The 19,956-nt window shown below is 40.5% G+C and overlaps 4 protein-coding genes across 6 annotated transcripts in view; 2 read left to right on the plus strand and 2 right to left on the minus strand.

The window, feature by feature from the left end:
* Window positions 1-3,852, minus strand: part of rnf40 (ring finger protein 40) — a 20,230-nt gene extending 16,378 nt beyond the window's left edge. Inside the window, exons 1-4 of the mRNA XM_079493321.1 lie at window positions 3,658-3,852; window positions 3,077-3,222; window positions 2,801-2,968; window positions 2,239-2,518 (exon numbers count right to left, since the gene is read on the minus strand). Coding sequence (XP_079349447.1) covers window positions 2,239-2,518; window positions 2,801-2,968; window positions 3,077-3,214 — 586 coding nt within the window. The 5' untranslated portion in view covers window positions 3,215-3,222; window positions 3,658-3,852. The remainder of the gene's footprint in view (window positions 1-2,238; window positions 2,519-2,800; window positions 2,969-3,076; window positions 3,223-3,657) is intronic.
* Window positions 3,853-3,964: 112 nt separating this feature from the next.
* phkg2 (phosphorylase kinase, gamma 2 (testis)) lies at window positions 3,965-8,863 on the plus strand. Of its 2 annotated transcripts, none has more exons than XM_079493351.1 (10): window positions 3,965-4,184; window positions 4,576-4,679; window positions 4,804-4,979; window positions 5,246-5,300; window positions 5,402-5,467; window positions 5,736-5,899; window positions 6,024-6,114; window positions 6,237-6,390; window positions 6,726-6,851; window positions 7,135-8,863. In XM_079493351.1, exons 2-10 carry the CDS (start codon window positions 4,585-4,587, stop codon window positions 7,378-7,380), a joined length of 1,173 nt encoding a protein of 390 aa, XP_079349477.1. In that variant the 5' UTR covers window positions 3,965-4,184; window positions 4,576-4,584; the 3' UTR covers window positions 7,381-8,863. The 2 variants fall into 2 exon arrangements, with proteins under 2 accessions (XP_079349477.1, XP_079349476.1); XM_079493350.1 differs by having other exon boundaries at window positions 4,563-4,679; window positions 7,135-8,859.
* A 183-nt stretch (window positions 8,864-9,046) lies between these two features.
* cfap119 (cilia and flagella associated protein 119) lies at window positions 9,047-13,206 on the minus strand. The gene is made up of 9 exons (XM_079493369.1): window positions 12,841-13,206; window positions 12,683-12,717; window positions 12,361-12,426; window positions 11,567-11,730; window positions 10,928-10,998; window positions 10,696-10,812; window positions 9,806-9,884; window positions 9,384-9,494; window positions 9,047-9,285 (listed from the first exon to the last, which is right to left on the minus strand). Exons 1-9 carry the CDS (start codon window positions 12,856-12,858, stop codon window positions 9,131-9,133), a joined length of 816 nt encoding a protein of 271 aa, XP_079349495.1. The 5' UTR covers window positions 12,859-13,206; the 3' UTR covers window positions 9,047-9,130.
* Window positions 13,207-13,508: 302 nt separating this feature from the next.
* On the plus strand, window positions 13,509-19,088 carry LOC306915748 (uncharacterized protein). Of its 2 annotated transcripts, none has more exons than XM_079493341.1 (12): window positions 13,509-13,681; window positions 14,335-14,497; window positions 15,012-15,260; window positions 15,411-15,548; window positions 15,746-15,898; window positions 15,997-16,136; window positions 16,239-16,400; window positions 16,664-16,776; window positions 17,086-17,200; window positions 17,380-17,478; window positions 17,760-17,931; window positions 18,735-19,088. In XM_079493341.1, exons 1-12 carry the CDS (start codon window positions 13,640-13,642, stop codon window positions 18,866-18,868), a joined length of 1,680 nt encoding a protein of 559 aa, XP_079349467.1. In that variant the 5' UTR covers window positions 13,509-13,639; the 3' UTR covers window positions 18,869-19,088. The 2 variants fall into 2 exon arrangements, with proteins under 2 accessions (XP_079349467.1, XP_079349468.1); XM_079493342.1 differs by having other exon boundaries at window positions 15,791-15,898.
* The last annotated feature ends 868 nt before the right edge of the window (window positions 19,089-19,956 follow it).

Here is a 19,956-nt window from a genome sequence, read left to right on the forward strand (position 1 = left end):
GGATTATTCCTCAGAGCGACAGACAGCGTGAATAGCCTGGTGACACGAGGTGAGTGTTTTGATTCAAATGCTGTGTTAAAAAACGACCAATGCTAACAGCTATGAACGGATGCCTAGCTTCCGCATGTCAGTGATGTCACACAAAGATCCTTGGATGTTGCAGTGTGTTTGTGTCGCATCTAACCGTTGCATTATAATATAATAATTAGAAAGAAAGAATCAGAATGCTAAAAATACAGGTTCATTTGTGGTTAATCATGTTTGCTAGACCCTTAAAGGTCTGTAACCAAATGGACGTGTAACAGTTCATTTGGTTACATTTATACACTCAGTTATTACACTACACAATCAACCCAGGGATAAAGTGACAGTCCATTAGGTTACATTTTACAGAGTTACGGTCCTTGCACTGGAGACTGGACGTGTTTTTCTGAAAAATGGAAAAGGCAGAAGTGTGCAGACACCAAAAGTCTGAGAAGAACCACTGTTGGTCCCTAGGCTAGTGAGTAGTATGGTAGTATTTTGTGAAAATTAGTTACGTGTTGCTTCAAGTTTCTATAGAGTTGACCTCGACTGGGGATGACAATGGGGGGGGGGGGGTGGGGGTGATTAGAGGAGTGGTTAGTCTCTGATTTGGGTATTCTGGGTTTAAAATGGGCATATCTTCAAATATTTTCCGATTTTAATAAATGACACACCATTTGAAAGCTTAAATTCTGTACTTTCATAAATCTGCAAAAATATGGAGAAAAAAAGAAGAAAAAGTCACCAATGTGACATCCTGCTGTCAGTATATTCTTTCAATTCTTGTGATACATCACTGGCTTCCTTTCCAGCACATAATGTAAAATCGTCTTTGCCAAGGGGCAGGGCTCATAACGACAGATAAAGTACACAAGCAAATACTAGCTTACATAGAAATACAAATCTAAATAAAAAACAAAGTATCAGTGACAGTGTCATTGTTGTTCACTTGTTATTTGCAAGGGATATTGTATTTTCTTCAATGTTTTCTAAGACTGCACACATGTATTTATCAAATCTATACATTTTGGTAGATTTGTGGGATGAGCAGCACAGCAGAGTATGTGGGTTGCGCCCATAAAGAAATCTCTGCCAATGACAAACTCTGCTCTGCTGCTATTGTTTTGAGCTTCCTACCCCAGGTGGCACCAGGGACCATGGGTGCCTGCCGTACACTACATGTCTCTACTTAGGATTCCATTCTAACAGACCTCCAGGCCATTCCTCTAATCGTATCCGAGGGACAGGCATTCATTTCCCCATACACCTACTGGCCTGAATGAATCCCTGTGTTTTTATGGAGGTTTTTCCCCAGAGGCGGAGAGGAAACAGCCTAGGACCTCCTGATCGAGTTCCGTTTTAGCTATAAAACTCACTGACAGATGTAACCTCTTTAAACCTTGTATGCCTATTTTGGGCATTTGGGTCATTATAGGAGAAAATCTCAAAGATTTTACAGCATTCTTTTTCGCTACTTGTGGACAACACATACGACAAAGTATAAAATAGGGCATTAATATATGAACAACAATTAAACTGCTCATCTCATATCAGAATATCGTCTTTCTGAAAAATAATTACAATATAGGCATTTAGCAGGTTCTCTTATCCAGAGCGATTAACAATGAGCAAAGTAAACTCATACATCAAATGCAGAGTCCAGAGACACTGTAGTAGTGTCTCAGTAAACTAGGATCAGGTAAAGCAAGAAAAGAACCTAGCATCAGTCTAAACAATATTAACACCAGGCTTTTCACCTCGGAGGAAAGCCTGGTATCTGTTCCAAAAGTGCCGTGTGAACCGGTCTGGAACGGATGATATCGTTACGTCATGTTGTAGTATTGTTTTGTAGTCATCAGACAGGAACAATCAAACGGAACTTCCCTTTTCCTCAAAACGGAAGAATAACAATAAAAGCTCTCGTAGCCTGTAGCTTCTATTGAGAAAAATCGGTTTGAGGGAAAAGGAAGTTCCAGTAGATTGATGACTACAAACCAATACTACAAGATGACGTAGCGATATCATCCGCTCCCGACCGGTTCATGAATCCGAAATGGAATGGTGCCCAGGCTAAAACAATATAATAACCTTTAGTTTTAGTACTTCAGTGCGTCGCCATATTTTTTTATTCTAACCCACTGTAACGCCTCCTTTGTCCATAAAGGAAAAAGGTGATGTAGATTTCTAGGTAAGACAAAGATCAGGAGAACTCACCAGTTTTGGGTTCCCGTGGCAGCTCCGTGTGTGCAGGCGTCTCCACCAGGCCATCAGAAGGAGCAGGGGGCTGTGGCTCCTTTTTCTTATTCTCCTCCTGTTGCTCTGGCTGTTCCTCGTTCTCTGCGTCCGGGAGCGGTGGTGGCGGCACGGCAGGGGCTGGCGGCAGTGGAATCATCCCCGCCTCCATCAAGGCACGGTCCGAGGGAGGGTCGGGAGCAGGTGCTGCTGGAGGTTCCGGCTTGATGCGTTGGCTCAGGACATGAACGCTCTCTTCCAACTGCAAGATAAAAACACCAAACATTATGGTGGAGGGTTCAGGTGTATTCGCACTTTGCATCATCTTGGTGTCACCCCCATGCTAAACACAAGAACACTACACTACAGGACACACGCAAGCATTAGCGCTCACTGCTTTTCTGTCACTCCATGTTAAAACATGCAGTCGTTCTCACTGGCCGCTCTGGGCAGAAAAAGTGCATTCTCTCATATAAACAAATACATTGTATATAGAATGACCAAATGTCATTAGCCGGCGTAATGGGGGTAAGTAAGTAAGTACCTGAGTCCAGTAGCGGTTGGCAATCAGCAGTGTGGTGTCATCAGTGGCTTGTCTCTTCTCCAGCTTCTCGATCTTCTCTCGCAGCTCATCCTCCATCGTCTGCCGCTGCTCCAAGCGCTCACACAGCTTCTTGTTCTTGAACTGGATCACCTTCATGTCCATTTCCTCCTGCGAGAGAGACGTTGGAGAACAGCGTTATGTTGTTTCACAGAGATGTCATGTGTATGGGGTTATGCTGGCACGCCTGGGACATAATGATGATCAGATTAAACTAACCGTGGAGGACACCCCCCCTATGCGAATGGGTTCAATGAGGGTGGTCGTCGTCTTCTCTTCTTTCTTGTTCTTCTTCTCAGGTGGGCCAGGGGGACTGTCCCCTCCTGAGGGCCGCTTCCCTCCGCCAGCACCTGACATGTTTACTTCTGCTCTCAACAGGAAAATACACCATGGCGTTAGGAACATTATGACGACACATTTCATTTCATTCATTTGACCACGGTCATAAACTGTATTGGAAAACACAGTTTATCAAGTTCACAACAGCGCACAAATTTAAGACATTACTTATAACGTAAAGTGAATTGTCGTGTTGTTGTTCATTGTGTCTGGAGTGGACAACACCTTTACTTCTGTGTTTTGACTTTTACGTTAGCTAGCTCTTTCCTTATTAGCTTGCGAGCCATGCTAATTGTGCTAAATTGCTAGCTTAAAAGCACGCTCCTCGATTACTTCTCCGAATGATGTTCTGCCAGTTTTCTATGCTAACAATCTGTTACACAGGAGGATAATCTGCACAACAAGCATATGCATCAATGTATGAAGTCAACCCTCTATTTTAAATCAACGTTAATACAAACCTTCACCAGCAGCAGCATAGACCGTACGTGCAACATCTAGCTGCAGATGCTGATGCTGCTGCTACGGGAAATGACGACGTCAGATTTCCGCCCCGGTAGTGTGTGTTAAAAAAATACAAATAAAACAAAATCGGTTTCTGTCCAGCATAAACATAAACATATAAAAACACGCTCTACTATTTTAATGTGTTTTACATTTACATGTACCGGGTCCGGTATGTATCTACGTTGAAATGATTCCCAGAAACCCTGTTGTTGATCCTTTACTAGTCCTTTAGGTGTCGCTGTTGCCATATTTGGATGGAAACGTATCGAGGTTTTTTTTGGACTATGAATGTAAACAATCCAGAAGATACTGCTCTCTGCTAGAGTAGCGAACTAGCATCGGTGTAGGGACGAATGCAACCATGGCATAACATTCCTTTCCTCGGACGTGGTAGCATTACTAGACAGGCATCTTAATCTGTCTGTATACAGGATACTCTCATGACATTTGACAGCACATTTTGACAGCATACGATTACGAGGTAAGTGGTTTCCGCTGCAAAAGGGGAACCCTGCCTGCATGCATGCATGCTAGCTGTAAGGCCAAAGCCCACCACAGCCTATCTATCAGTCTGTTTATCATTCATTCACATGCAGCAAATAATACGCAATACAAATACGAATGTGATATATATATAATATATAACATTGTTGTGAATCGTGGTATGGGTTGTTTACCTATAAGCAGTGCTTGAGCAATCTACTTTATGTCATAAACACCAGTCTTGATGCACACCGAAAGACAGAAGCGTTAACTTGTTACTGAACAGTGATTCTTTTGCAAGTTCCGTTAGTGTGCCCCGGATAACGTTCTTTCGTGCCATTGATCATGGTGACATCATGGTCACTCTCTGTTCTAGCATTAGACTGCAGCTTCTCACCATGACCAAAGACATTGTTGTTGGAGATGAACTACCAGACTGGGTGGGGGCCAAGGACTTCTACCAAAAGTATGACGCTAAAGAGGTGATTGGCAGGTGAGTGGGTCCAATATGAAGGAGCTTAAACACATGCATGCACAGCAGCACACAACTGTAACAACATCAATTTGATTGTGTGTGGTAAAGAAACACATTGTGTGTTCCGTATGATCTCTCTCAGGGGTGTAAGCAGTGTGGTGCGCAGGTGTGTGCGTAAACAGACTGGGCAGGAGCTGGCAGTAAAGATTATTGAAATTACAGCTGAGAAGATGACGGTTATGCAGTTGGAAGAGGTGAAAACCTCCACGCTGAAGGAAATCCAGGTCCTCAACATGGTGAACGGACACCCCTCAATTAGTAAGCTGATTCTCTAGTCTATTGGGACTAACATTTTAGTTTACAGTAATTGTGTAAAGTCCAGGCCATCACAAAATGCAACAAGTTGCAACTGCAACCATTGCAAGAGAAATCCCAAACTGCACTGACCTGCTTGTAGGTCAGTGCAGTTTTAGAATTCTGTAACTGGTTGCAAGTTGCAACTCGTTATGAATCATTGGTGTGGACTGGGCTATAAGGAAGCAGAAAACATGAGTCTAACTCTGTCATCTGTGTCTCACCTTTAGTCACTCTTGTTGATTCCTACGAGTCGGCAACCTTCATATTTTTGGTGTTTGACCTGTGAGTATGAAGAAAATGATATGTATGAATGTGCTTATAATAAAGAGTTTGTACTTTGTTGTTGATCCTATGTTTTTACAACTCTACATATTTATTTTCAGCATGAGGAGAGGAGAGCTCTTTGACTACCTCACAGAAAAGGTTACTCTAAGCGAGAAGGAGACTAGGTGAGATTCAAAACTGAAAACATTTAGCGCTGCACTGAATGAGAAACATATCTGAAAATCATTATATCGTTCGTTATCGCATCGTTATTTTCGTCAAATGACAAGTCATGCAGTTGTACAATTTAGGCTTTAGGTTCACTTGTTTAATAACTTAGCTGACACTCATCCGGAATATGCAACTGTCCAACACATACAGTACGCGTATGTAAATCCCCAGTACCTGATTGTAGCTGGCTAATACTCACTAGATTTGATTCTCACTCCATAGGTGTATAATGCGAGCTCTGCTGGAGGCGGTCCAGTACCTTCACTCATTCAACATTGTCCACCGGGACCTGAAACCTGAGAACATTCTTCTGGATGACCATGGACACATCAAATTGTCAGACTTTGGCTTCTCTGTCCAGCTCGAGTACGGGGAGAATCTCAGAGGTAAACTGACATAAAAAACAGGGCTGTGGATCAACATTTACGCACATTTATTTGATTCACTTTCTAATTATGTGATGAAGACAAACCTATTTGTTTTGTTCTGTCTTTTATGTAAATAAATCAGAGCTTTGTGGGACCCCTGGCTATTTGGCGCCAGAAATACTGAAATGTTCTATGGATGAGATGCACCTGGGCTATGGGAAAGAGGTTGACCTGTGAGTTTTTATTTATCCCCCTTTCTTTTGTCAATAAAACAATACCATTTGTCCCCACATCTATTCTATTGTAATCCTTGCTCATAAATATGACTTGTTTACCAGTTTTGTTTTTGTTCTAGCTGGGCCTGCGGAGTGATACTGTTCACCTTACTGGCCGGCTCACCACCGTTCTGGCATCGCAAACAGATGCTGATGCTGAGGATGATTATGGACGGTCGTTATCAGTTCAGCTCACCGGAGTGGGATGACCGCTCAGACACTGTCAAAGACCTGGTGAGACGTCAATGTCCATATTCGCACCGTTTTGCTCATCCTGATAAACCTCACCGCTCATATTGTAAGAGCAAAATTGCCTCCATGTGGATATGGCCTATTCACGTTGTCTTAAGTTTAGATGGCAGGCTGATGCCACCACCATAAACAAGATAATCATTTGAGATGACAGCATGGCTTTAACACAGCATCTCTGAACTCACCTTAATCTTTCAAAGGCACCCAGTAATTACAACACAAGCAGGTGCAAGTTATATTGCAGCTCTGGTGTCTGGTCTCAAAATGATATACTCACACAGTTGTGGTTATGTTTTGCACAATTGTGTCCTTCTCAGATATCCAGACTGTTGGTGGTGGACTCAGCTGCCCGTCTCTCTGCAGAACAAGCCTTGTCTCATGCCTTCTTCAGACAGTACCAAAAGGACGAAGTGCGGCTCTTCATTCCCAGAAAGACATTTAGGGTGAGACGCCATATCGATAGTTTCAATTTGGAGTTTGGACCATTGATTCAATTTCAATTGAAATCTGGCTAACTGATAAAATGATCAAATAATTGCACCATAAAGTACATGATGTACTTCAACACTTGCTAGAGTATAACAGGATGTGTAATCCTGTTATTGAAGCAGCATTCGGATTTGGAATCCTGCTTCAATCAAGTAGTCATCTAGTATTTTCTGTCATCTAAATAGAAACAGTTGAAATTTGAAATGCCACTTTTTCATTCTTCCCTGCCTTCCACAGGTCCTAATACTGAGTGTGCTAGCCTGCATTAGGATGTATAGCCGTTACCGCAGGGCGCTCCCGCTGACCCGCGACGTCCTGGCCAGGGATCCATACTCCCTCCGCAGCATCCGCAAACTCATCGATGGCTGCGCTTTCCGTATTTATGGACACTGGGTCAAGAAAGGGGAGCAGCAGAACCGGGCCGCCCTGTTCCAGAACACAGCCAAGACCATGCTCCTGGGCCTGGAGGAATTTGAAACTTGAAAAGGTCAACCTCATTTACTAACTGAATTAGGGTTTTTCCTCTTTTATGCCAATGTAATGAATTACAGTTTGCATGTGTTGTTGTTTTTGTATGAATGTGGGTCTTGTCAAGCCAATGTTTGTGTTTCCTGCTGATTATGTACATCTATAGGGAGTCGGGACCGGAGACATTTGTATGCCTTAACGTACACATTAATGCATTAATTTATTGATAACGGTGCATTCCTCAATGCTGAATCTCATTGTTTTGAGTTACTGTAAATTGATGAGTCGAAATGTTGGATATTTTAAATGATTTAAAATATAGAACAATGGGTACAGAAAAGTGAAATACTGTACCACTTTTACTTAACGCACAATTGCACAATCTGTTACTAACATAAGTAGTGAATACATGTATTACTCTTAAGTGTATCGAGGACAAGGTCTTTATTAACTATTGAGTATAAATTATAATTTCTATGGTTTTCCAATCATTTGTTACTGCCGTTTATGTGAATGCAATGTAAGCAATCATTTAATGAAAAATGTCATGAACAAATATTAAGGTTCTAGTTCACAACAATAATAAGCATACATTTACTTCAATGCTAAAGTCATGGTTGGACAGATCGTTTAGAATGTGTGTGGTGAAATGTTACTTTCGTCTTATCCCATCCAGTGACGATATGCAGCCATTTTGTCAATACAATGGAAATATAGCATAAACCTCCTCTAGGGGTGGTTTAAATTATTAAAAGAATTGCTAATTCAGAATCAGATTTATACAAGGTTTAAAATTACTGGTACAACTGACCTAAATTTAACCATGTTGGTACAACCTACCTTGTGTGTAGAATTATATGTATTTGCTTGTGATCTGGATTTCTAGAGGCCAGCAATCAAAAGATCAGTTCAGGTCCGGAATATCTGCCCTCCATAAAATACAGTATATGCCAGGCCCAGGGCTCTATACAGTATGTGTTGTGTAAAATAAAAAAGAAGAGACTGGAACCCAGGCCATTTGTGCCACTAGTGTCATGCAAAATCTTACGAAGAGGCATATTTATAAAGTCAATCCCTGAGCTGTACAGTTCCACGTAAAAAGAGGCGAAGGTTGTTCACACTGACTGGAACAGTTAAAACAGTACAAACTTTAGATGAGACTATATCAGTTCCAAATGAATCAGCATGAATTAACAGTAATTAATATTAAGGGATACTGGTCAATTCCAATGGACCTGTTTCAGAATATTAACATATCTGAAACACTTACTGTAAGTGCATTATTGAAATGTTGTTATCGGTGTGAAAGTCTTCTTCACATTGACCTTGTGAAAAGTTTTTGTCATTTTGTTTGTCTTGATAATACCTCGATAAGATAGTGTGCTCACTATTACACATGGGGATATTCCTGAACCCTGTTTTAGGGAAACTGAAAAGTAATTCCTTTCCAAGTCAAGTTTTTCATTTTGACCTGTGTTTGGTACAGAGGGTTGTAACGAATAGCATTCTGCATTCACTAACCGCTACATTTTATACTTTTCCTGAAACAATAATATAACATTCATTGTATATATATAATATAATGCAGAGTTTTATTAATGATAATAAAACAAATATATGGGCTATCTGTGTTCTGGTGTTTAGTTGATGACATTGAGGCAAATAAATCTTGCACTAGATGCTGAAAAAACCCCCACAAAAGTTGCACACAACAAAACACCCAGACTTATATGACAGGGTAAAAAGAATCCTGTTTTGGTACCCACTACTTATTGCCCTGAAGACTGGGCTGCAATGAAGCCAAGGCGCTGTTGAGGTGATCTGCACTCTCTTTGAGACGCTCCTCTAATTGGCCAGACACACGCACCAACTCCTCTCTGACTTCCTGCTGTATCATTGCCCGCAGCTCTGATTTGGATCCTGATAGTTAAAAAACAAGCAAGTTACAAACAAGTGGTTTTAATGTTGCACAAGTAACAGCGGAATTGGTTTTAATTTAGAGTGAGTCATGACTATACCTGGTGTGGTGACCTCTACGTCCAGGCCTGTGGTCGATGGCGCCTGTGTTTCAATACCCTGGTTTTCATATCGTAATTCTTCTGATTCCTTTTCCATCACCTTTTCCATGTCTGCTGACAACAAAGAAAAAAAGTCTTCCTTAACCATAACCATAACTAATATAACGTAATAACTTACCTTATATTAGTTGACGTTGACCAGAATCCCTTCACCAAAAATAGCCAATCTACAAGCTCACAATGTATCGTGTTGTTGAGCTTTGTTGTCACCATTTCTGATTCAGAATGCCAGGATGAAAAGGTTCTCCAACTAAGTACAATTTGTCATTTCTAAATAAACACCATGAGACTGATGACATCGCTTGTCATCACTGTAATGAATGACTAATGATAGAGTGACACATAACGTAATGTGATAATACCTGGAACAGCTGTGTCCTCCAAGACAATGTCTTCCTCCTCTAGCATCCCAGAGTATGTCAAGGACAGGTCAAGTCGTACCTTGGCCGAAGACATGGAGAGAAGAGCTTTACTTCTAGTGGCTTTACTGGAAAAGTATTTTTTTCTTTAAAAAGAAAACATATACCAAGGTCCCCCACTGCTCTATATACTTTTCCCTGTACACCAAAAATAGTCGATCTACAAGCTCATAGCGCCTGCAACGCTACTCATTTTGAACTTGTATACCGGTGTCTGTTATTTTTGCTGAATGTTGACCCCATAATAGGGACGCTAGTGTTCATGTGGTTATAACCCTGATGATCTTTCACTAAGTGTTTAACCACATGAACACTATTTTGTTCCCCTATTCTGGGGACTCTACAGTATGTGAGCTCCTTGTCACTATATTACTCCCTCACTGCACCTTGACACGGAAATATAATTCACAACAACCCAACTCAAAACAATATGTAAAGCTAAAATCATTAAAAAAAGAGTGGTGCTATACTGTACTTGTACTTGTGTGTGTGTGTATGTGTGTGTGTGTGTGTTAGGCTGTGCAACAGTGACACTTGGTGGTGAAAAAACTGTATTTCTGTGCTTAGACATACAGTACATACAGACATATAGAGGGACACACATTGCTGCGTATAGGAGTGGCTAGTACCACTCAAAAAATCACACTTGTGTGAAGTGAGGGGCGCTCTTATCATACATCACATTCCGTGCTCAGCCAATCAGCTGAGCACATTCCTTGCTCATACACACATTCCGTGCTCATACATACAAACACGCAAAGCTGTGCATAGGAGGGCGCTGTGCATTATGCTGCACCACTACAATAGGATTATTCTTTGATATGGGGTCATACCTGCGGAGTGAAAATATATTTATAGAGGTTGTAGTGTCTGATATAGGTGCTGTGGATGTACTTCAAGATTCGGGTCACCTCTGCAGAGTTGAAAAGGTTGATGCTAAAAGGAGGCCGCTGCAGACGACAGGGCCGAGAAACAGACTTCACCAACCAAAATGACAACAAAGAGACTTAAAACATGACAAATATGTTTAAATTAAATGATAGATTGAACATGCTTTACACACACCCTGACTGAATGACAGAGCAGAAGCTCGCTGAAGAATTCAAAACACTGTTCCATGTTGCTGAGTGAAGTTTCTGTTGGATTAAAAACAATGAAAACATATAGCAATATAGCAACCTAGAAGTGTCTTAAACCAGAAGTACAGGAAGTACCGGGCTATAGTATATTCCTGTATGCAGGACAACTTGTAGCCCTGTACTTCTTGTACTTCCGGTTAGGCACTTTTGGCAGCCGTTCTTTTCTAGCCCTTATCTCATCGCGAGATGGAGATAAAACTGGAAAATATTTGACTGGATAGGCCATTTTTTACAATTTGATGAGCAGTTGAGACGAATAACCATATAAGTCCACACTAATTATCCATAATGTATAAATCATGGATAAGAGGTCAGGGCACATAGGCCTTTTCAGGGAGGGGTCCAAATAAATTAGGGACTTAGTTTGTACTTCGTCCCAACTGCTTATTGTTGGTGTCATACAAGGGTTCCCTATAGTATCCACTTATTGCATGCACACGCTGCATACAGTGCTATGCTATATAAAAGGCCAGAAAGACAACAATGTTTTGGTCATGAAATTAAATTAATAATAATAATTATATTATCTCTGCCATTATCTGGCAGTGAAATCACCAAATCACACCTGTGTTGGCCTGGTGCATACACTTGACGATAGACAGGAGGGCAGACGTCTGTTCTCTGTTGAATCGGTTCTCTCTGCAGAACAGAACAGTCTGGACATGCAGCTCCAGGAGAACTCCCCTCCGTGGCTCAGGAATGTCAATGTGAAACACTCTGCATAAAACACTGAAGCAGAGGCGAGTGAGAGAACACTGGGGGGGATGTTCTCCAGGCGTTCCCCAGCTAAATGTTTTAGCCCATTTAGGAAAAGTGGTGGTGGTGCAACTCCCCTCTCCCCCTGCCTCTCTCTCTCTCTCTCTCTCTCTCTGTAATTAGCAGGCAACAGTGCAACACTATCTCTCTCTCTCTGTTTCTGGCACAACAGCGCCACTTTAGCCCCTACTGGTACTCATAGTCACATAGGTTAGGACGGACATTGCTGTTCCTTGGAGTGGTTGCACCACTCAAAAACACCATCTAAAAGTTTACATAGCAACAAGAACCCCAAAATGGGATAGTCTTGAAGGATAAAAACCCCACAAGGGGTTGCATCCCAATAATTTTAACAACTTTATCCATTTATACGTTGGCTATTAAAAAAAGCTCACAGCATGTTACTTGCTGCAAGCATTCTATTGTTGAATAATCTAACAAATAGATATTTAAATTTTGATTTATTTTTAACATAAATCTTCTCTTCTGGGGGTCCCTGACCTGGCACAAAACATTTTCAGTTAAACAAATATCAATTTGGGGGTCCTTGACACAAAAAGGTTTGAGAGCCATGGTGTAATCAATCAATAAAAGGACACAAACCTCTCCAAATCAGGAATCGACTGTATTTGGTCAATCTCCTGCATGTCATGGTAACTCACATCTACCCTAAAGACCACAACAGAATGCATTTTGTAGTTGAAAAATCTTACATACTGTGTAATGTTGTGAGAACATTTAATATGAACACTGTATTGAATTGGAAGTGTTTTGATTCATTATTATATTGAATGCACCTGCCCTGCTTGGTTAGAAACCTGCCAGTAACATATTTTCAATAAATGCATAAAAAACAAAGAAGGAACACATACATAGCAATGAGTAGCATATTTGAAAATGCTGTTACAAATATGATGATTCTTACCACAGCAACACTTTGGGTTTCAGAGGGCGTCGTACCTGTATGATTAAAAACAATGCTTTTATATGTCAGATGATACTACCAAACATAAGGTTGGCTGGTCAATAGCTAATAGCAAAGGCCTAGCAGTCAGAATGAACTCCTTCAAAGCACTCGTGTACCTGAACATTGACATCCATTTGTTTTCCTCAAAGTTTATACTGCAAAATGCAAGTAGCTCAGTTTTCTAACATAACACACAAATAAAAAGCTGTTAAAGATTATATGATTGCCTTCAGGGTTTTCACTGCAACATGTAGGCTACAGCTTACTATGCAGCCCAGCCTGCCTCGATCAGTTCCTGTTTACTATGTATCCTAGCAACATACAGTTGCTGCTTCAAGCAGTAATGTCAGCCCAGTGAGGACTCAGTGCAGACAGAACTAGTATAGTAGTACTACAAATTAGTTCTGGCCTGGGTCTTCAAAACCATCACAGAGTCTGCAGGGCCCGAAATGACTTTTGTGGACGTCATCCCTATAGCTGTATGTTGGCGAGGAAGGGTGTTAATATTAGGAGATCTTTTAAAAACACCATGTCCAGGTGACACAAATAGGTTACTAATGAGCGTATAATGTTGGCCCTAGCCTTTATTTATTGTTGACACTGGTCAGCTCTGTCACTAGCGTCTCCATTGTGCACAAGCTGAGCAGTGGAGTTTAAGAACATTATCCTCCCTTAATCCACTCAGCCTTCTGCCACATGCAGGTGGGTAGAATATGTCAGATGGAAATGGAATGCAATTATGCTACACACGGTTAATATTTATAGGATATAAGTATTTCTAATTTGGTAAATGCTTTAATGCTATCTTGAGACAAATATTGATAATACACTTGCATATATTGATAATACCTTGTGGCCAAGCTGTGATCAGTGGATCTTTACAAGTCTTATTTAGGCTATACTCTTAACTCGGACATGGAGGACCCAGATATGCGACAACAGAAGCTCGACAACCAGGTACAAGAAATGTTATAGTCAGGCCATATGTAGCCTACTACAGTAATACTGATACGGCTAATTTAATAAAGAAAAAAACATTGAAAAGTCATTCCATATCTATCTAAAAACAAAGAGCTAATATAGCCTATAAGATACCCTCAGTGTCATAATCAGATGAGCATGGAGTGATGAACTATGGTTACCAGAAAAAACAAAAGCAGTATTTGAGCATACCAATATTCTGTATCTTCAATTGCATTTATTTTTGTAATCGCACTCACAATCGGTACTTTAATAGAAACGTCCATTCTGCAGTCAGCTAAACCATTTTGAGCAGCAGGTAGCTTATTGTTATTACTATTCTTAACCATATTCACATTGCTCATGACATAATGCTCAGGGACGAATACAGAGGCAGCCAGAAGACAAGCGTTATTCCACCCCCAAATATGACATACAACTACTGGGCGCCATGTGAATATGGTTCACAGTTCTTGCTGAATAATGTTAATCTCTGTTAAACAATTTTTCATAGTTCATTCATGTTATGTAGGGCCCTATATTGTAAATACCATTGTATAAACTGTTCTGAATTAAAATAAAGAATGTTGGTCTCCACCTATTATATTTCTAGTACCAATGTAACCAAATTAACCATAAACCTTCAACAGCGAACACTTCTGGTAAAGAAACAGCAGAGAAGGCGGGCTGATGCTCAGATGGTGATAGCCAATCGAGATGCACGGCCCAAGAAAAAAAAGGACAAGGGTGGCAGCTGTTCTGATGACACGCCTTTGTTAATTAGCCAGTCCCTTAGCAACACTTCTTTGAATGGTGGGTGGTATAATATAATTTGATTTAATGCAGTCATTATTATTATTAGTAGTGGTGGTAGAAAAAGCAGTTATAGTAGTAGAAGCGGTAGTAGTTGTAGTAACAGAAACAGTAATAGCAGTAGAAGTAGTAGTAGTATATATTTAAGTAGTACTACTTAAATATATAGAGGTAGTAGTAATTGCATAAGTATAGTACTGATAGCAATAGCAGCTTACATAAGTAGTTATAAGTAGTAGTACTAGTCATAGTAGTATATAGTACAGGTACTGTAGTAGGAACTAAGTAATTATAGCAGTAGTAGTATTAATAAACAGTATTAGAAGTGAAGTAGTAGTAGTAGTAGTAGTAGTAGTATAGTCATCACTACAGTTATAGTATACTGTTGACAATTCAAGTCTTGTGCTGTTTGTGTTCTGGTGTTAACATCTTTTTACATTTTACATTTTTACATATCATTTTACATAAACACCCAATCAAACGGTACCATGTTTTTGTTTGTTGTCTACCATAGATGCTCAGGCTGAACATGGTCATGATAATCCCCTGGAGGAGATCAGCCTTGGTGAGTTTGGGGTTACCACAACCATGACCTCAGATGAGGCTCGCCCTGAGAGGCCAATGGCCCCCAGGACCATGGACCTAGACATCGAAGAAGAGCCAGAGCCAAAGTCTGACGTGGAGAACCAGGACGGTGAAGACGGAAAAAAGATCAAGAAGAAAGGAGAAAAGGGGGGGAAACTGAAAAAGGACAAACCTAAGCGTAAGACCACGAACAACAAATCAAAATAATATTGTGTCATGTGCTTGAGGTAACATAATATGTTACCTCAAGCACAGCACATAAAACCTGGCTGCTTTACATATTATGTCCAGCAGCCAGGTTTTAATATACATTTCCATATGTTTTCAGACTTAGAAATGAATGAAGAGGGAGAGATGGATGACAATAAAGACAAGGAGAAGAAAGACAAAAAGAACAAGAAGAAGGGCAAACTAAAAGGATCCATCCCTGAAGACACGGATATAACAAACACTGACGAACAAGAGCGTAAGTCTTTCAAGGTTATATTGTTAGTGAATGTATCATCTGCAGACAATTGACCACATTCACACACAGGGGATAAAAAATACCTCCCCACTGTCCCCAGAAAGTATGACGTAAGACCATAATAATGCAATGGTATAGTAGCAGAGCAGAGCCAATATCTCCAGTTATTACAGTATTTGCATGTCTCACCACCACAGAAAAAAATCTGGAGACCCCAACCGTTAATATTGACTCATTTTTAGAGTTGGCAAGGACTGAGGCGAATAAAAGTGATGAAAGCGAAGGCGAAAAGGAAGAGTCGTCCCAGAAATCTGTTCGTCACGCTACAAAGAAGAAACAACTCAACACGTGTGAGTTAGCTTTTGTACAAACATGATACAAAAAACGGCCTGGGGACCCAGGAATTTTCATTTATGGAATACCTTTATTTGCTTTGTTCCTTCCACAGCCATGTGCCAAATAAGTGATGATGGTGAGGGCAAAGAGGATGAAAAAAAAACAAAAAAGAAAAAACGAGAGAAAACCGAAACATCTCTGGCCTTGCTCAACTCTAATTACAGGGAGAGGTCCTCCTCGGGCAGTGAAAAAGTAAAAACTACTACATTTCACACAAATTACAAATACGACATTTGTACAGATATCATGTAATATGAGCTTTAAGCTCTCATTTGACAGTCTTTCTTGTTGCAGTCTGTTTCTTCCATCTCTGTGGAAGACCTGGAGAAGTTTGCATTGCGTCCGGCGCCCAGGGATACAACGATCCAGTGCAGAATCACCAGGGACAGGAGAGGTGTGGAGAAGGGCATGTACCCCACTTACTACCTTCACATGGAAAAGGATGATGGCAAAAGGGTAAGATGTCGATTTATTGAGATCCTAGTCATTTAAAGAAGATATTAAATAAAACATCAGTAATCCCCGGGTAGGAACCGAATGGTACCCTCTCTGTATCTAGGCAGAAAATGTGCTTGACACACACACACACACACACACACATTACAGTAATTTAAGTATACTCTAGTTTTACATACCTACACTTTATTTAAATATGAGTTTAATGGCGGTCCCACTCCATCTGATCTGTCCCTGTTTTACTGTCATCTGTCATCTCTTAGGTATTTCTAATGGCAGGCCGGAAAAGGAAGAAGAGCACAACTTCCAATTATCTAATCTCCACTGACCCCACAGATCTATCCAGAGATACAAACAGCTATATTGGAAAACTGAGGTACTCTGTCCATTCTCTTCTTCTGTCTTTGGCTGGCTATTAGGGCTAATCTGTAACACAATCGTGTGATGAAGTAATATTAGGCCTTCTATCATTTTTCATCTGATGCGGTCAATTGGAATTTCAGTTCAGAACATTGATTGCAGAATGTTGATTGTATCCTTAAAATTTCTTGTTTTGTATGAGAGTTATTTTGTAGCTTGGCAGATCTTTGAAATGTTTACCGTTAATGGCATCAATCATATGAGGTATGAACGTCTGAAAAGGCAGTTGCCTCATCCTAGAATGGAACATCTCATTGTGTTCCAGGTCCAACGTGCTGGGTACTAAGTTCACCGTATACGATGGAGGGGAAAACCCAGAGAAGAAGCCTTTCATCAAAGAGAGTGAATCTGTCCGGCAAGAGCTTGTAGCGATTTGTTATGTGAGTTCCAAATTATAATTTTTCTCAGAAAGGAGTTTGGGAATACTTAGCTCCAGAGAAAAGCACCTTATCCCATAGCCCACCAATGCACATACTGTATCACACTCCAAACATTATCGCTGATTTGGCAACAGAGAAAACCTACACCTGTACTGTAACCCAATCAACTGTCATTCCAGGAAAAGAATGTTCTAGGTTTCAAAGGACCAAGGAAAATGACGATTATCATCCCTGGCATGCTGGAGAATGATGAAAGAGTGTCCATTCACCCAAAGAATGTACGTTTATGAGAATCTCATTGACTTTATTAGGCAATTATAACCTGCAGAATCACACAGGGAAGGTCCTAAAATGGATGCTAGTTTTGCTGCCCCTTCATAACTTTGTCAGCCTCACCTCCGGTATTAAACCCAAACCCACTCCTTGCCACTTAACTTAATGAGGCACCCACCTCCACCGCACACTTTGAGTCTCACTGCCTAGTTTTGTATATTCTGTATTCTTTCATTAGTTTCCATGTATAGAAAATGTGCTATACAAATAAAGTTTGACTTGACAGGATACAGAAACTCTACTGGCACGCCATGAGAATGGAAACACAGACAACCTGGTGACGTTGATCAACAAGTCCCCCAGCTGGAATGAACAAACCCAGTCCTATGTGCTCAACTTCCATGGGCGAGTCACTCAGGCCTCCGTTAAAAACTTCCAGATCATCCATCCTGATAATGGTGAGTCGTAAAGCTCTGGTACTTGATCCTCCTTCCTCCCAAAACATACAGATCCAAAGGGAACACTGGACAAAGTACTTTGGTAGGAGTGTGTATTGTAATGGGCAGTGGAAACACAACTGTGTCAAAATCTGTTATAAATGTACTATTTAAAATAGTGAAAGTAACAGTTCTACAAGCTCACTTGCTGATGAAGTAGTAGTATGATGAACGATAACAAAACATAAAAAAAGCGGAATTATGGAGATACAAGGTTTCTGCCCGACAGCGACGATATTCAAGTGCATTATGGACATGTGCACAGCAAAAAGGAAGAGGCACACGATCTCCAACATGTGTTATCTTTCATAACAGCACAATCAACATGAAACCATCACCTCTAATCGTAACAAGTTCATCAACATAGCCTAGTTTAAACCTTAAAGGCCTCTCAGCATCAACGATTGAGGTAGAAATTTTATTAACTATCTATGCACTATCCTATCCTACTGCCTGTGCAAGGCATAGAAATACTGAATGCATGGCAAAACATTGAAAACAGAGATCTGATTGTGGAAGCGTTTTTTTCTCACTTCATCACTTACAGACCCTTTAATAGCAGTATAAACTTCAGTAGTAGGCTAAAGATTCGACTTATAACCGCCTGCTCACAAAAAGCACAACTGCCCAGAGTAAAACCCCCTCCCTATGGGCGCTGTACTGAGTGCTCACTACTCCTAATAGTTAGTATGGGTGAATGCAAAGTAACACGTATGTGCACATTTCCTCTTAACAACTATCCAATCCCTTCATGTCTATTCCAGGGGATTACATTGTGATGCAGTTTGGTCGTGTGGCAGAGGACGTGTTCTCTATGGACTACAGTTTCCCTATGTGTGCCCTGCAAGCGTTCGCCATCACCCTGTCCTCGTTTGATGGCAAACTGGCCTGTGAGTGAGTGATCAAGACCTGTGTGCCTCAATGGGATGGTTTCATCGCTTCTTGTTATCCATTTCCACCACGCTGGAATGTCTTTTATTTATTTGTTTGTTTTTCCATTTGGTGGGGTATGTATTTATTAAATCATTTTGAACCAATTACACTTATTTCGCTAAAGGAAATGGTTTTATTGAAAGCATTTTACACTGACTGACCAAGCATTTTTTCCTGTTAACACTGAAAACCGTACAATTTCTCACAAACGCTACTTGTTTCATGTCATTTTTTATGTCGGTGCACTGTAACACTTAGTACACCTGTATTACTTTTCGTAAAAAGCAATAACACAATGTTTGCAAATATGTGACTTTTAATCTTTCATCTTATTACTATTTATTATATTTCTTCACTATTATGAATCTTTTTGACAACATAAATGTATGTATTTCCTTTCAATTTCTGTTGTACCTTATCTATATTAAATTGAAACATGTCTAGCTCCTCTCATCTCTTTTCTTTAATCAAAAGGCTAATACTGGAAGAGGTATTGCTATCAGAAGGTAAGGAGCAGAGAGCAGATCTAGATAGAGCAGAGCCAAACATGAGATAGTCTTATCTTCTTTTGCGATATCAAAACACGTTATATTTCACAAGGGCTTCAGTGCCGGTGGCTCTTTTTTCTTAAATGCAAGCTTGTACTGATTTGAACAGAGAGGTCTTAAGAGATACAAAATAAGCTGCAGTTATGCACAGTGGGACATGAAAACATTCCAGATGTATGTGAATAGAATGAGCCCCAACTAAATCTGACCTTACACACTGTGGGATAAAAAGACTGATACCCGTTTCCTGCTTTGAAGTCTTTATAGCCAACCATGGGATGTGGGGCCGCAGGAGCATTCTAGGTGTTATATTAACAGCTTCTTCTCTAGCCTTTGTTACAACATGACACCAGTCAACTGTCTTATATTCTACATCCGTAGAATTAGCTTCCTTTTCTCTGTGGCTATAAAAGAACAATTGCACATGGGGCTGACAACACTATTGCTTTAGTATGGTGTACTTCAATACAATGGACACACACACACACACACACACACACACACA

The sequence above is a fragment of the Electrona antarctica genome (genome assembly GCF_951216825.1).
Source record: "Electrona antarctica genome assembly, chromosome: 22".
Lineage (NCBI taxonomy): Eukaryota > Metazoa > Chordata > Actinopteri > Myctophiformes > Myctophidae > Electrona > Electrona antarctica.

What these genes read in the sequence shown, in the direction of transcription:
- phkg2 (XM_079493351.1), top strand. Translation starts at nt 4,585, where the DNA reads ATGACCAAAGACATTGTTGTTGGAGATGAACTACCAGACTGGGTGGGG. An exon ending in GTACGGGGAGAATCTCAGAG is followed by an intron (nt 5,900 to 6,023) that starts GTAAACTGACAT and finishes TAAATAAATCAG; the next exon opens with AGCTTTGTGGGACCCCTGGC. An exon ending in TATGGGAAAGAGGTTGACCT is followed by an intron (nt 6,115 to 6,236) that starts GTGAGTTTTTAT and finishes TTTTTGTTCTAG; the next exon opens with CTGGGCCTGCGGAGTGATAC.
- cfap119 (XM_079493369.1), bottom strand. An exon ending in TCGATTCCTGATTTGGAGAG is followed by an intron (nt 11,731 to 12,360) that starts GTTTGTGTCCTT and finishes CCTCTGCTTCAG; the next exon opens with TGTTTTATGCAGAGTGTTTC. An exon ending in TGCTCTGTCATTCAGTCAGG is followed by an intron (nt 10,813 to 10,927) that starts GTGTGTGTAAAG and finishes TGTCGTCTGCAG; the next exon opens with CGGCCTCCTTTTAGCATCAA.
- LOC306915748 (XM_079493341.1), top strand. Translation starts at nt 13,640, where the DNA reads ATGGAGGACCCAGATATGCGACAACAGAAGCTCGACAACCAG. An exon ending in AACAGAAGCTCGACAACCAG is followed by an intron (nt 13,682 to 14,334) that starts GTACAAGAAATG and finishes AACCTTCAACAG; the next exon opens with CGAACACTTCTGGTAAAGAA. An exon ending in CCTCCTCGGGCAGTGAAAAA is followed by an intron (nt 16,137 to 16,238) that starts GTAAAAACTACT and finishes TTCTTGTTGCAG; the next exon opens with TCTGTTTCTTCCATCTCTGT.